This window comes from Pelophylax lessonae (genome assembly GCF_965119305.1).
Source record: "Pelophylax lessonae genome assembly, chromosome: 1".
NCBI classification, from domain to species: Eukaryota; Metazoa; Chordata; class Amphibia; order Anura; family Ranidae; genus Pelophylax; species Pelophylax lessonae.
In genome coordinates this window covers 538,037,030-538,053,753 of record NC_138768.1, presented here as the reverse complement: position 1 = coordinate 538,053,753, position 16,724 = coordinate 538,037,030, and the positions used below count along the sequence as shown (strand labels likewise).

Genomic DNA, 16,724 nt, shown 5'->3' with positions numbered 1-16,724 from the left:
GGCTGCCCATTAACCCATACTGCCTGGCGATGGTGCTGCCGATTATCTCCGGCAGCAGCTTGGACAGGATCCACTTCGAAAAGTTCGCCGCACTCTTCCTGAACATCTCGATGGTTGGGCTCATTCTGGTAGCAATGAGCCGCTGGTCTGGATGGATGATTAGTCTCTCGATACCTCGTGGATTGGCTTGGGCAATGTCGTTGCAGATGACCAGTTCGGATACAGGTATAGCACTTAGGTCCGGTAGGAGGGTTGGGTCGGGCTGGGGGTCTCGAGGCGGACCACTGAGGTACTGAAGTCGGCTTAGAGGCTGGTAAATTGGGCTGAGATAGTGAATAGCGCTCGTTTTCACCCGACCGTCGAGAGTCCAGATATTCATCGGCCAGAGTAGCCGCTTGCTGTACCGTCTGTGGTTGTTTATCTCGCACCCAATCCCGTACTACCGGAGGGGTGTGGTTAAAAAACTGTTCTAATAGTACTAGCTGGGTGATGTCCTCTATGGTATGAGCGTGGCTTCCCTGGAACCAGCTCTTATATGCATATGATGTGCCCACTCCACGTATGTTGTGTTGGTTTGTTTCCGGGATTCTCGAAACTTAATCCGGCTGGCTTCGGGTGTAATGGCAAATCGGGCTAGCAAAGCTTCTTTTACCCGGTCGTAGTCTTTAGCGTCTTCGTCCTCCAGGGCCCGAAATGCATCCGCCGCTCTGCCAGTTAAATTACTCGCCAGTAAAACGACCCAATCTTGGGACAGTACTTCATGTATCTGGCATAGTCTCTCAAAGTCCTGCAGGAATGCGTCAATTTCCTCCTCTCCTTCCTTAAATAGTTTGAACGCCCGAAAGGGCAACTTACGGAAAGTCGCTGCATCTTTAGGCGTTGTCTCCGATTGCCGTATTTCTGCCATTCTCTGCTCATGTTGCCGTTCTCGTTCTTTCTCTTGTCGCTCATCCTGCACCTGGATGCCTCTAATGGCATTCTGTATGGCGGTCTCTGATGGGTTAGCACCATATAATGCCAACCGCTCTCGAACTCGTTGCTGAAACAAGTCTTCAACTGACCGGGGTCCTGCATCCCCACCCCTCTGATCCATCTCGGCTAGCTCACTGATCAGGGGGCCTTGTTCTTTGTCCCACCGGTCCCTCTGCGGCTCTCAAGTAAGTCTTTCAGCGTGTCTCTCCTGCATGCTGCATAGCTGGTCATTGACCGTGGTGGTTTGGAGTGTCCTGGTAACTGGAGAGCAAATCCCACCGCTGCCAACCAATGTGACGAGACCCTTGCTCGCTCTGTCCGCTCTCCCGACACTCCTCTGTTTCTAGTCAGTCAGCTTGCAGATCGCATCGTCTGATGGTTCAGTCAACCAAGGATCCGGGATCCGAACTACAGCTATGTGCCATTCGGAATCCATTAGAACAAACACCAAGCAGGCTGTATGTAAGTTCAAACAGGAAGACAATTTATTGGAAGAACACGGCACACTTTTATACAGAATTTGGAACATCCTGCCCCCAACAACCGCTTTCCCATTGGTCAATTGCAAAGTACCTGCAGTTCCCATTCTGGTCCTCTCCAGACATGCAAATGAGGGCTCGAAAATGAGTCAGCAGTGATTGGTCAGACAGCTTGACCAGGAAATGCAAATGAGGACTTGAAAATGAGTCAACAGGGATTGTTCAGATAGCTTTGACCAATGCAAGGAGACACAAGCCCCAGGGGGCAGTCAATGTACATAATAGTCAGACACAGAACAATGGGTCCCTAACGAGCCCTCAATACACATTACTCTGTGTCAATACCTCCCTTAGCAGACAACAGGTGCGGTCATTAGCATTAGCCCACCTGACAATAGTTGAATGGGGAGCCACCCCAGACAGTCCGGCTCCTCAGAACTTCCTGGGATGACCATATTAGGAGTGGGCTTCCTGCTCAGAAACCTCATGGCAAAGGGAACAATTGACCTTGCTGACAAAAATGAAGCAATTCAACCGCTCACCCATCTGTCCTTAAATTCCAGTGATGGTGAACACCATCACAGGGAGTGAACCAGAATGGCAAGGAGGGGGGTAAAACAGAGTGCTTGGGGGATGACAGAGTGGTGGTATGAGAGAGGGTACAGCCTGCCAGTATGTTTTCCTGTGCTTGTCCTTCTCCCCCTTTACTAAACCCTACAGAAGGATGGGTGAGAGAACAAACCGAAAAAGTGTTACCAGGAATTCTCTAGGTGCACACCCAACTTGCTCTCACAAAACGAAAACCCCTAGGTTCACTAGTGGGAAGTATACAATTACAACAACCCTCTGAGAACTTACCGATTTCTCAGGACCCCCTCAGACAGAAATCTTGTGCCTATGTTCACAACATAAGCCAGATGATACATCAGAGTGTAAAGTGATTGAAAAGTCTCATTTTTATTTTTTATTTTTTTTTTAAAAAGCAAACATATTATACTTACCTGCTCTGTGAAGTGGTTTTGCACAGAGAGGCCCGGATCCTCCTCTTCCCGGGTCCCTCTTCTGTGCTCCTGCCCCCCCCCCCCTATTGAGTGCTCCCACTGAAAGCAGCTTGCTGTGGGGGCACCCAAGCTGAGTCACAGCTCCTGTGTCCTGTGTCAGACACAGAGCAGCAACCCACCCCCTATGTCTCCTGATTGGCTGACTGACTTTGATTGACAGCAGTGGGAGCCAATCGTGCCACGCTGTTGTCTTAGCCAATGAGGAAGGGAGTCCTGGGCAGCTAAGACACTCCTGCAACATTGCTGGATAAATTTGGGCTGAGGTAAGTATTGGGGTGGCTGAGGGGGCTGCTGCATAAAAAGCATTAAGATAAAAAAAAACTCTGCCTTTACAATCTCTTTAAAACCAGTAGTAGTAGTAGTGCACCATCACTACCATTGCTTGTGTTGAATCCTGCTGCCAAACTGTAATGTCAGAAATATTGTGGCAAGCTCCTGCACATATCCTGTGATGCCATAGTAGTGAGATAATGAAAGGCATGGTGGTGACACTGGAAAGAGGCTTGAAGGCATAGGTTTATGGAGGTCAGGGTAATTCAGCATGCAAGTGGAGTAGTGCAAGTGTGGCATGCAAGTGTGCTAGTGCACAATGAGAGTGGGGAGGAGGGGAGTGTGGAAGTACATTAGCAGCAGTGGGAGGAGTAGTGTGAATGGGTTGGGGGGTGTAGGGCTGGCAGAGTAGCCAGAGTGAAGGGAGTAGTGCTTGCATAGTAAGAGCGAGTTGGCAGGTGTAATGCTGGAAGTGCGGGGTGGGGGCTTGATTGCTAGGATATCAGTGATTATTGAGAATGGAAGGTGTGTAGTGCTGGCTGCAAATTGGTGAAAAAGAGGGGATTCAGGCTGGCAGAGTAGGCTTACCTGATAGCACCTTTCCCCTCTCCTGTCATTCTCTGTCCTTCTCCTTCAATGCAGCAGCAGGGCAGAGGATGCTGGCAGAGTGGTAAGAGGGTGGACATGGTAAGAATTGCTGCTAATATTTTTGGAGGTGCAACCATTTGTCTCACTATTTGCTCAGCATAACCTCCCTCCACCCTTTACTATAGCATCAGCTGGAGCCAGTAATGAGCCACTGCAGTTCCAGCAAAGGTGGTTTAGTGTCGCCTGATCTAACTGAGCTATTACTTCCCGATTTTTGACCCCCAAAGCTGTAGTTTTGCCGCTAGCTAATAGTGGGGAGTCTGGGGAGTTCCAGGTCTGCAATGTTAGCAGACCTTAAAGACCAGAAAATCCACTGATACTTTAACCTGTTGTGTGGGCAACAGCATCTTTATTTGAATAATAAATACTAATTATTTTCCTGGCTATTTTAAGTCACTTTTTCCAGAGGATGTGCAATGTAACCCATAACTCCAGGCCTGTGCAGCAGATTTAACTGGCCTTCACTGCAACTTATATGCACCTGCTAGATCTCACCACTAGCGAACACGGACTGTATTATTCGGGTCCGTACCGGATAATTGGATTTTTGTTACCGGGACACGGACCCGAAAACTTTACTGTATGTTCGGGTTTAAAATCCGTGTTCGGTAATTTTATTTCCTGTTTTGTATGTAATGGCGCGCTTTTAATTCCAACAGCCAATCAACAAGCATTTAACTGGTGTGCGCCATCACAGCCATGCCTACTAATGTATTGTAGCTGTGATTGGCCAGCTGAAGCATGTGACCCAGGTCTTTATAAGCTCGAGAGAGACAGCGCGGTGCGTCAGTCTGCTGTAGTGTAGGGAGAGAGCACACAGAATGGTGCTGGCTGCTGCTGATTAGGGACAGACAGGGTAAAACAACATTGTGCTGAAAAGAATGCAGGGACAGGTCGGAGTGTAGGCAGGGAAAGATATTTGAGCATTTTAGGGACAGGCTGGAGAGATTAGGCAGGGAGAGATTAGGAGACACAGGACAGAACAATCGTCCGTTAGCGATCTACATCGATTTTGCTGTGTGGGGGGTGGTGCAGTGAACGATCTTTTTGCCCTCACTTGAGCCCACTGAGGAAGAGGAGGAGGAGGGACAAACAATTATCTTTTTATTAGTCTGTTGTGTGCAGCGTTCAGCTATATTTTACTACAGATTGCTGTTCTAATCTGCTATTTATAAATTACAAATTTAAAGGGGAATTTTTTTAAGAGCACTTGCCATGCTCTTAACTACATTTTGCTGCCATTTGCAGCACTCTAGCCTTTTCCGTTGTTTTTTTAGAGCCATTTTAGTGCCTGAAAGTTCGGGTCCCCATTGACTTCAATGGGGTTCGGTGTCCGGGTAAAGTTCGAAAAAAGTCCGGGACACGGACTCAGACTTTTTTTTCAAGTTCAGCCGAACCTGCCGAACACGGACATCCAGGTGTCCGCTCAACTCTACTCACCACCATATTGTATTATTATTCACCGCCACAGTGACGGAATACCACTCCATTCTCCATTTAAGAAGTTTAAACCAGTGTTTCTCAACCTTTTTTCAGCCAAGGCACCCTTGAAAATATGGACAGTGCCAAGGCACCTCATTCTAAAATGTAAAAACTACTCTAATAGTTTTACATATGCGGCAGCATCAACACACGTAGGACACCTAACATAAGAGGTGATTTATTCTTACAAAGCAAATACACTTTTGCACACTAGTACCAACTGTTTATATACAGAGCTTTGATGCCATACTGCCAAAGGGAAACATAATGTTTGAATATTGGCCTTTTTATGTAAAATTTTGTATTTAAGACGGCTACAGCACGAAGCCAGGAGGGCATCCATGTAAGTCCTCCCATGCATGAGCTGCCTGCACACTCCCTGCAGAGCGCGCACGGCTCGCTCTGTGATCAGCGAGTCCATGAGACTCGGCTGATCGCAGATCGGAGTAAGGAGCCGGTCCCGGCCCCTTACCATGTGATTGGCTGTCAGCCAATGACAGCTGATCAAATGACTTACACAGCAGCCGGCGATCAGCTTTTTTTTTCTCCTCACTCTGTCAGCATGAGGAGAAAAAAAAGCTGATTGCCGGCTGCTGTCAGAGGGACACTGGTGGAGCATCTGTGCCTAATAGTGCCACCTACTATTGCCCACAAGTGACCACCAGCGCCACCTACCAGTGCATGTAAGTGCCACCTACCAGTGCATGTAAGTGCCACCTACCAGTGCCCACCAGTGCCCCATCATCAGTGCAGCCTATCAATGTCACCCACCAGTGCCTATCATTGTCCATCAGTGCCACCCAGCAGTGCCACCTATTAGTGCCCATCTTTGCCCTTGAGGGCCACCTATCTGTGCAACCTATTAGTGCCATTCAGTGCCACCTATCAGTGCCCTTCAGTGCCGCCCATCAGTGCCACCCATCAGTGCCCACCAGTGTCGCCTATCAGTGCCCATCAGTGCAGCCTATCAGTGCCTATCAGGGCCCATCAGTCCCGCCTTATCAGCGCACACCAATGAAGGAGAAAAATTACCTGTTTGCAAAATTTTCAAACAAACTAAAAAAAAGTTTTTTTTTTTTTTTTTTCAAAATGTTTGGTATTTTTTTGTTTGCTTAGCAAATAATAAAAACCCCAGTAGTGATTAAATACCACCAGAAGAAAGCTCTATTTGTTTGAAAAAAAAAGATATAAATTTCATTTTGGTACAGTGTTGCATGACTGTGCAATTGTCATTGAAAGTGTGACAGGGGGTTCAAATGCCCAGTAGGCAAGTGGTTAAACTAAACAAGCATTCTATATCCCTTACCAACTAACACACTGCTTATCCTGTATTTTTACTATAAATATGCATTCTGATTTTAAACCTGAATCCTAAGAGGTAAAGAAAAACCCCATTTTACTTCCTATATTCTTCCTTTAATATAGCCATAGGATAATAGACAGTAAATATTGATGCCTCATTCCAATTTTGCTCAAGCAAGCTTTAGTAATTTGATGGTCCTCAGCTATGAAGGTGATGTAAAGAATGTTTATTGCCCACTGTAGGATGAACTGTGTACTTCACACCTTCCCAGCTGCTTTGCCTTTTTTAATACTCTTTTGATCATTTTTATATCTTGGATTGCATTGTGTTTTCTTTTATGAACACTAAACGCAGAAATGTTTCACTTTTTCTGTGTGACCTAGCACACTGATTACAGAGTTGTCAGCAGCTGAGCTGTCGATAAACTACGATAAACCTGGGGATGCTTCTGTGCTGAGAAATATTAAAACGGGTAACTATGCTGTGCAGGAGAAATAAGAGTAGGGCCAAAGTAATATCAAAAATAAATAAATATGTAATATTTTGCATTGGATAACTTTAATGTAGTTCTGCTCAATCACTTTTATTTATTTTTTCAGATCACCATCCCTTCCATAAAAATATCGGAGCATGAATATTTATTTGGCCGTAAGACAGAAAAGCGAGAGACGGGAAGTTTTACTTTATGTGGTGATAGCACAATATAGCATGGTGTAGTATAAGGCTAAAAGAAGTCAGTATACCTTACAGCCTATAAAAAGGTAAAAAAAAAAAGAACATAAATGAGCTTACCACCAACACACACAGATGATGGATCTACGGACAAAATTTCTGAGCACGACTTCTTTAATATCTGCACAAAAGAAGTGTTCTTTATGAGAATTTATCAAGTGTATTACGGTGTTGCTAAAAGCTAAACAACATGTAACAACATAAACACAGTTCAAATACATATTTGTAAAATAATTTATCTGCCAAAGGATTTCTAATTACAGCAACCAGTTTTATAACTAAACCCAGGACACTGTATTTACTATATCTGGTCTCCCACAATGCACAGGCCATGGAAATGCAAATATTTTAGTAATCATAAACAGCTAAATACCTTTTCTCATTAGCAGTATATAGAAGTCTTGTGATTTATATCAGTTCCTGGAGAAGGTTGTAGCAGGAGTTTTCATTCTACACTAATGGAACTTTTCCACTGCAAGTACCGGCTCGGCTCTACTCGGCCCTGCTTGGCCCTGCTTGGCCCGGTTTGCTTTTCCACTGCTGGTACGGTTCGGTACGGTTTGGTATGGTTTGCTTTTCCACTAAAGTAGTACTAAAGTTAAGTGGGTGGGATAACAACGATTCTCTGACCAATCAGTGGCTAGTAGTGACTGCATGCAAAGGATTGTGGGATATGGTACCGGTATGGTACCTCTTGGAACCACAATCGAGGTGGTACTGTTTTAGAGAGCCGTACCGTTCAGTTCCATGCAGTGGAAAAGCGCCGCCATACCGTACCGTTCCTACACTGTACCATGCGGTACCAGCAGTGGAAAAGCACAAAAATGAGCCTAACCGTTCGGTTCCATGCAGTGGAAAAGCGCCATGAGACTCCTGATCCTCTGTCTGGACGTGTCTGGACAGTGCTAATTGGCCCAGTGCTGATCACATACAAACTCTCAAAAGAGGAAATCATTCTCTAGCAATGCACACCAAACTGAGCATGTGCAGCCTGACTCCAAAGGCCCTGTCTTATCTGGACATGTTTTTGAGTCAGTGGAAGAAGAGGAGGATCTGTGCATACAAGATCAAACAGCCTTTTTACACAGTGCAGAGGATTAACCTCTTAGGTTAATATAACAAGCATGCTTCACTGCATATACAGACTGATTTTTACTGCTGTAGGCTTTAAGAACATTTTAACTAGTTCATAGAACTTAAACGAAGCAGCAAAACAGCTTGGTAAAGAATATGGGTAAAACATTCTACCAACCTGTTAATAATGAAGATAATGAAGATAATGAAGATAATGAAGATACTGATGAGGTCATACTTCTGCTCAATCTGTCTCTACTGATATGGCCAGAGTCTGTGCCAGCGCTCATGTACTCAGCAGAACTCCACAGACTCTGTGTTCTTTCCATTCCTCACTCAGTCTGAGTGCTGCTATATACAGTAAGTTACTCTATGAGACTGGGCATTCCACTTGTATTAAGTCCCGGTTCACATTTGTGCAATGCGGGACCGCTGCGAATATATAGCATGTTCCCGCATCGCATCCGCACCCCTTGCAGTTCACACTGCCATATGCGATACACAGGGGGTGTCAATTAAAAGTTAACAACACCCTCAGTTGAGATTGCATATCGCAGTGCGATCTGCAAGTTTGCACAGAATCGGATCGCACTAGTGTGAACCACCATGTGATCTGATTCTGCTGCGGATTAAAAAAATGGCCATGTGCATGTTTAGTGTGATTGCGGTGCGAATTCAGCCATACAAACTGTATGGCTGAAATTTGCACCGCACAGAGATTGCATGGAATTTAGAAAGTTCGCTCCGAATTACATGCGATCTCTGTGATCGCACTAATATGAACTGGCACTTAAGATCAGTTTGAGACACTGTTGAGATTGTTCAGAGATAATTGACAGATGCATTGCAGCTGACATTGACCTCTGTCTGACCTGCATTTGACTTTTTCCAAGCTTCATTAATTGGCTTCAAGGTACTTTTGCATTCCTATTGACGTTTATAGAGAGAGACGCAGTTCTAAAGTGAAGAAAAGCCCACTGAGACATGCCCTTTGAACGTTTCATGACAGTACACTGATACACTGCATACAAAATTGTTGCAGTTGTGTATATTGTAGGTACCAGGGCTGGCCCAAGACATTGTGCTACCTGGGTCCAAGAATGAAATGCTGCCCCCCCACCCCCTCAAAAAAAGGGGGGCCCACCAAGGGGCTCCCACCTCCATTTTTTTAATATAAATATAACATTTAGAAAATATTATATATACTGGTAATTTCTTCCATAACTCACCACCGGACCAGTCCACCAAACACCCACTGTCTGTGCTCAGTCCTCCTGTCACTCCTGTGTCTGCCACGGTCACAGCCCTAGAAGATCCAGCCTGCCCTGCGTGAGATGGAGTGCGCTGATGTCTGACGTCATTGCGCACACCACGATCAAGTGAGGGACGTTCCCCGGAGGAGACGCTGTCCCTCCTCATACTCATCAGTTTGCACTACGGGCGGCAGTATGAGATGGGGAAATGCTGTCCGTAATGTGCTGCAAACTGATGACACACAAAACTGCTGGAAAAAAAATCTTGGACATCAATTTGCTGCCCCTCTCAAAGTGCTGCCTGGGTCCAATGGACCGAGTGGGACCCATTGCAGGGCTGGCCCTGGTAGGTACAGAAGAGGCTATGCATATTTTCATACTTGTGTTTATATATGTAGTACATGCTGGGTTATAGAAACTGTGGTCAATATTATACATCCATTATAGATTATGGCACTTTAAAGCTGTCAGTTACATAAAATAAAATACCTTTAGGCCTCCTCTACATGAGCATTGAGGTCTGTACACCAAGAATTGACCATTAGTTTATGAGCCTGAATCTGCCAATTGCTGGCATGCAGGCAGCCCATGTATTGAAATACAGCAGCTGCATGGACTCAGCTGCCTGTCCTAATGTGACAGGCATGCGGGGGCAAACAGTTTGGTTTTGGGGCCGCACACCATACCTGCACACCTATCATCTTAGGATGAGCGGCTGTGTGCCCACAGAATTACATAGGCTGTCTGCATGCAGCACCTGGCGGCTTCAGCTGCAAAAAACAGCCAATTCACAGTGTACAGGCCTCAGCGCTCATGTGAAGGAGGACTAAAAGTGTGTGTTGTGGCAAATTTTGCTGTAGGAAACATAACCAATTATCATTTTTTTTTTAATATTTTTTTGAATAATGTGTATGAATAAACAAAAAAGCAGTTAAAACTAAGTGAAATCACCTAGTTACACTCTACTGCGACCCAGGACTCCTAAAGCTGGGCCATGCTACCATTGAGTTTGAGTCTCCCTGTTCTTCTCCAGATATTTAGAATTGGTTAGTTACTATGGGGAATGGTCATACTGTCCAGTGGTGAGGGGCAGAAAGCTTGGGGAAAAGGTGTGACCTTAACCTTTTCCCAAAATCGGTTTTAGCTCATTAGTACAGTCTAAGTGTCAAGCTCCCAGAACAATCCAGTAAAATACCTACACAATGTGCAGCAATTTCTAGTAGCATGTATTTTATTCTATATGTCAGTTTACCCTGTTTACCTTCTGCACAGATTCACTTTAACTTACAAATAATTTCCAAAACAAAAAAGAGCAATAATGCAAAAAGGGTAAGTTATAGAATATCAAAGAATTGATTTTTCTTTTTATATATGAAAGAAATATGTAGCAAAGGTATATTAGCAAGTCCTGAAATGTTTTTTTTTTTCCTTAGGTAGCCTTTACATGGCCATTTTGATGTATCCACCATATTCCAGCAGCAAGAATCAGCACATTTCTTGCAGCTGGAATGACTGGGGTATGCGAATAAGAATGGCCCCTTGGCCTATATAAACTAATGGCAGTCTGACAGCCGTCACCACTGTTTGAATGTAGCCACACACAAAGTGGTTACCTGAAGTTAGGGATGTCTAAGCCTGTGGACACAGTCCGCTTCATCCAAGCTCAGACATCTTGGAGTTGCAAAAGGAAACCTCTCTTTCTTTAACAAGTTAAACTATACCCTTCCCATATAGCAAATAAAACTTGCCAAGAATTTGTGGCAGAGTTGAATTGTAAGCCTGTTAACTTTCTGCAAGTTTTCACTGGCAAATTGTACACTTACAGAGCACTTGAAGCACAAGTTCTAGTTGTCACTTTTCCAATTTGTAGCAAATCTGCATGGCAAGTCTCTAGCAAGAGAAAAGTTGCAGTGGTGAGTTTACAGCAAGGGCTCTGCAAATCACAGTGACCCCTGTGGTGGGATGACTATTGTACAACATAAGTGAACTAGAACTTGCAGCAGACTTGCAGAACATTTGCAAACAAAGTTGATCTGGAGTCGTGTAATGCGAACTTGCTGCAAATGTGCAACAAACTTGTGAAGCCTGGCAAGTCTAGCAATAGCTTAGGAACTCCTTTTCCAATTTGCAGCTCAATTGCTTGCTATCTGGGTTTCACTTTAAGAAGTAGTAGTAAAGCACCACCAGTGTGTAGCACTTCAAACAGGAAATGGATACTATTTAGCAAATATGGCTGCGCAATATACATATATACATATATACATATATATATATAAATTATACCTAAAAACTAGACTTTTTAAAAAGTCAGCATACATTGATGTATTTAAAGTTGTTGTAAAGCCACTTGGTCAGGAACATACAATCCCCTCTGTTTAATAATGATATGTGCCCCACAGTACGTGTTTTATAAAAAAAAAATGCTGATTTCTACCTTATTTCAGAGCGCCATCTGGCGTTCACGTGACAAGCTCGCCTCTCACCTCTCCAGGGCTAACGTCTACAGTGGGAGAGGCTGGGAACTCCCGCTGATGTCAGTGGGGAGGAGGTGAAGAGAGAAGGAGAGAGGCGAGCAGTCACGTGAGCGACCGGAGTCTCTCTGAAATAAGATAGAAATCAGCACATTTTTTATAAAACATGTACAATAGGGCAGTGGTCCTCAACTCCGGTCCTCAGGGCCCACTAACAGGCCAGATTTTAAGTATTACCTTGGGGAGATGCAGACTAGAGTACTGCAATCACTGAGAAGCAAATTATATCACCTGGGATGTATTTCAGTTATCTTGCAAACCTGGCCTGTTAGTGGGCCCTGTAGGCCAGGGTTGAGGACCACTGCAATAGGGCACATATCTATATTAAACAGAGGGGAGTGTATGATTACAGTACAATAAATATAGCAGCGGGAGGGGAAGGGGCAGGGAGCAGAATGGCACTGCAGGCGGGGGGAGTGGGGGAGGTCAGAGGAGATCCACCAATGACAGAGGCACGTAAACTGACCAGGGTAGCAGGGGCTCAGCAGCCATGATAAACCCTAGTTAGTTTACAAGAGGAAGGGCAGAACCAGGCAGGATCAGCCAGGTATTTTAGGTTATACAAGGGGCCAAATTACACAGCACAAGCACTGTGCTGCTATTCATGCTTTAAGAAAACAGGATCAATTTTTTTTATTTTTTTATTTTAGGGTAACAAATGCTTTAAGTTTAAAAATCATTTAAAAGACTAAGCATTTCCATTTATGTGATTTATAATCTCTACACCAATGGGGTAGATGATAAGGTCCACTTAATAAATGGCAACACAAAACTGTATATTCCTATTATCTCTCAATTTCATAAGGCAACTTTTTCCAGAAACAAGTTTAACACAAGTCCCTATGTAAATTCAGTAACATTTTCCAAGTGGATGTGAAGCGATGTAAAATATATGTATCCTGACAATAAAAGAGATAAACGGTTTGCAGATGAAGCAAGCAACTAAATATCTTCCTGTATGTGCTAAGTGCTACTAAAACTCAGCTGAAAAAAAAAAAAATGTTGCCATAAAAATGAAACACGTTTCTGTTTTATTTGAGCTCTTTATCGGGGTCTACGAGAATGGTGATGCATTGCTGCATGTTGGGAAACTGGCTGCCACCGCAGGGAATGAACACAAACCAGCTACAGAATGAAGAATGTACTTTCATTCTGGTGATATGTCAAGAGTGCCAGAAGCCCATTGATTATGTGCCATTATTATAGATGCTTATTACACATTCATCTAGAAAAAGAGTACAGTAATATCTGTTGAATAATGTAATAATTGAACAGGGCATTAAATAACCCTAACTGTCCTCATAAGGAAGATTGCTGCTAAATTTCACTATCACCGTTCCCTGCAAAGATACAAAGCTCACTCACAGCCCTTATCTCAGCACACTTCAGGGACTTGTAGGCTCAAGTACTGCCATATTGTTGCTAATATAATGTGATAGCTAAAAATGAAAAGTGATCATGACGTACTTCATGAAATAGTGTGCTAATTACAAGTTCTTACAGTTAGCAAATGTATTCAGAGTTTAAAACACTTTTTTTGATGACTATGTGGCTTGCATCACTGGAGATCTGGGTCCTGTTACCACTACAGGCCCGTATACATGAACAGAAAATTGTACGAAAAATACCACTTTGGAAGCGATCGTACCAATCGTTAGAGATTTACAAATACCTAAATGGTGATCTCAGCATAGAAAAAAAACGATCCAGTCGCAAGGAGTGCAAGAGGACACAAGGCCATTCAATGCGATTAGAGGAGAAGCGATTTAACCTCAGGCTACGCAAAGGGTTTTTTACAATAAGGGCAATAAGATTGTGGAACTCGCTTCCACAAATGGTAGTAACTGCGGGGAGCATGGCTACTTTTAAAAGACTCTTGGATGTACATCTCCAAGATCAAAACATTCAGGGGTATGAGAAATGATTATGTCCACACACATCTACACAGGTTAAACTGGATGGACTTTTGTCTTTATTCAACCTCAACTACTATGTAACTATGTAACTATGTACCATAATCTAAAAAGATATATTAATCCTCAGTCTTCCGCCCAAACTGTGTGATTAATGCCCCATACACACGTGCAGATTATCTGCAGACTTTTGTCTGCAGACTTACCAAAACCATATAATATGAGGTCAAACCTAAACACTTTCAATTTGTATGCAATCCGGCAGGCCCTTGCACTACATAGAAAAGGTAAGTCTGCAGACAAAAGTCTGCAGATAATCTGCACGTGTGTATGGGGCATTACTCTGCGCTTCTAGGAAGATTGGGGAAAAGGAGATTGATGTGTATTTTTTCCACCAATAGACTTTTGGGACTATTTGATTAAGGACTGTGAGGACTGTCATTAACCGCACTATCAGTGTGACGGACATTCATAGTTTCAGGAACCTTTTTAGAATGTACCATAATCTGATTGTTAGTACACAGCCTTCGAGAGCCGATTACTACAGTTCGTCAGGTATTATCCGTTGGGGACAAGCAAAATACTTTTTCTCATACGATACTAGATCATACGCTTTTCGTTTATTCAGTATAGTTGTCATTCGAAAATACAATACAAATACACTACAACACAATACATCACTTTCGAATTTTTATTCTGTCGTACGAGAATTTTCGTAACTTTAGTAAAGTCTTTATTTTCGATATGAGATAAGCATGCAAAAAAAATGGATGATCAACCATTCGATAATCTCATCATGTTTACCAGGCATAAGGGTACAAGAGTCTGCATGTTTTTCTTGTGTTTGCACATGACTCCTTGAGTGCTTGTGCTTCCTGACAATAGTACATGTTAAAACCTGTCCATTCTGATGTGTTATTCTATTGTACATTATGTTGTGAGTTAAACATTGTGTTAAGGCTGTGCATTCAATTTTAATGAGCTGCCAATACCCTAGATAAGGGGTCCTCAAACTTTATGAACAAAGGGCCAGTTTACTGTCCTTTAGACTTTGAGGGGGCCAGACTGTAGAAAATGTCCTTGGGTCAATGGGAGTAAAGAATGCATCGTCATTGGCATTAGTGGGAGGAATGGTACCCCAGTGTTGGTGTCAGTGAGAGGAATAGTGCCCCAGCATTGGTGTCAGTGGGAGGAATAGTGCCCCAGCATTGGTGTCAGTGGGAGGAATAGTGCCACAGCATTGGTGTCAGTAGGAGGAGTAATGTCCCATCATTGGTGTCAGTAGGAGCAAACGTGCCGCATTGTCATTATCAGGGCTAGGAATAGTGCCCCATCATTGGTGTCAGTGGGAAGAATAGGGCCCTGCAGTTGGTGTCAGTGGGAAGAATAGTGTCACATCCTTGATGTCAGGGAGAAAAATAGCGCCCCAATGTTGGTATCGGTGACAGGAATTATGCCCCATTGTTGGTGTAGAAGGAACAGAGCCTTTGATCAAGGGAAGGAAAAATGTCCAGAGGGCCTGATAAAGGCAAGCAAAGGGCAGCATCCGGCCCCCGGGCCCTAGATCATACAAAATAATGTGCCTGCACCTTTTTATACCCCCCATTTCCTGCCTATAGGACTGTCTGGCACTTGACACAGGTTTTGTTTTGCATAGGTATATTGGATATTGCGGATTGTTTAATAACTGTTTGTTTAATCACTGTCAATTTTTGCTTGTTACACTTTGACATTTACTTATCACCTTGATAAAGGGCTGCTTGCACAGTTCTGAAACAGCCTTGGAGCTATGCCTTACAAGTACTTCAAGGCTGTCTATTTGTAACTGTTGGTTTGCGGTCTTCTGCTTTCAGTTCACTAGTTATTTGGTGCCTCCAGTGCCATACACCTGACATCAATCAACAGGTCTTGGGTTTTGTGTGTGGTATGAACTTCATAGCTTACTGCACCTTCTTTTCCGACAGAACTCCCTATAATGCAAGGTGGTGCATTACTGAGTGTTGTACTCCATGTGACAGAAATGTGATATTAACCACTTGCCGACCAGCTGCCCCAGTTATGCAGCAGGTTGGCAGGTTCCCGCGAATCGCTGTACCTGTACGGCGGTACGCGAGAGAGATCCTGGGGGTGCGCGCATGCCACCGGGGTCACGTGGGTGCTCCCACTCACCAGCAAGGAAGCCAATCCACGGGGCTGGCAGGCACCCACAATAGCTCCCCGTGAAGAGAGAACAGTGGTCTGCTGTTGTAAACACAGCAAACCATTGTTCTCTGGAATCAATGCAGAACTCCTGTGTTCCTCCTATTTAGGAACACAGATCTCTGTATTGATTTTACAAGCCCCATGCCTCTCACAGTTATAAAACACCCCCTAGGCTCACACTTAACCCTTTGATTGCCCCTGGGTTAACCCCTTCCCTGCCAGTGTCATTACTACAGTAACAGTGCATATTTTTAGCACTGATTACTGTAGTAACGTCACTGGCCCCCCCCCAAAAGTGTCAAAAATGTCAGTTAGGAGTCTGATCTGTCCACCGCAATGTCGCAGTCCTGCTAGAAATTGCTGATCGCCACCATTCCTAGTAAAAAAATAAAAATGACATAAATCTTTCCCCTAGATTGTAGACGCGATGACTTTTGCGCAAACCAATCAATATACTCTTATTGGGATTTTATTTTACCAAAAATATGTAGCAGAATACAAATTGGCCTAAAATGATGAAAACATTAGATTTTTTTTTTTTTTTTTTGGGGTGGGAATGTTATATAGCAGAAAGGAGAAAAATATATATATATTTTTTCAGAATTGTCACTGATTTTTTTGTTTATAGCGCAAAAAATAAAAATTATACAGGTGACCAAATACAACCAAAAGAAAGCTCTAATTGTGGGAAAAAAAGGACATCAATTTTATTTGGCTACAGCGTCGCACGACCGCGTAATTGTCAGTTAAATTAACACAGCGCCGAATCCCAAAAAATGGCCTGGTCATTTAGGCTCCTTTCAC

The 16,724-nt window shown here is 43.7% G+C and overlaps 1 protein-coding gene across 2 annotated transcripts in view; it reads right to left on the bottom strand.

The window, feature by feature from the left end:
- The window catches only part of ANTXR2 (ANTXR cell adhesion molecule 2), a 370,587-nt gene that overhangs the window by 191,044 nt on the left and 162,819 nt on the right, over nucleotides 1–16,724 (bottom strand). For both annotated transcript variants that reach the window (XM_082263608.1, XM_082263607.1), the window contains exon 9: nucleotides 7,008–7,068. In XM_082263608.1, the coding sequence (XP_082119734.1) occupies nucleotides 7,008–7,068 (61 nt within the window). The remainder of the gene's footprint in view (nucleotides 1–7,007; nucleotides 7,069–16,724) is intronic.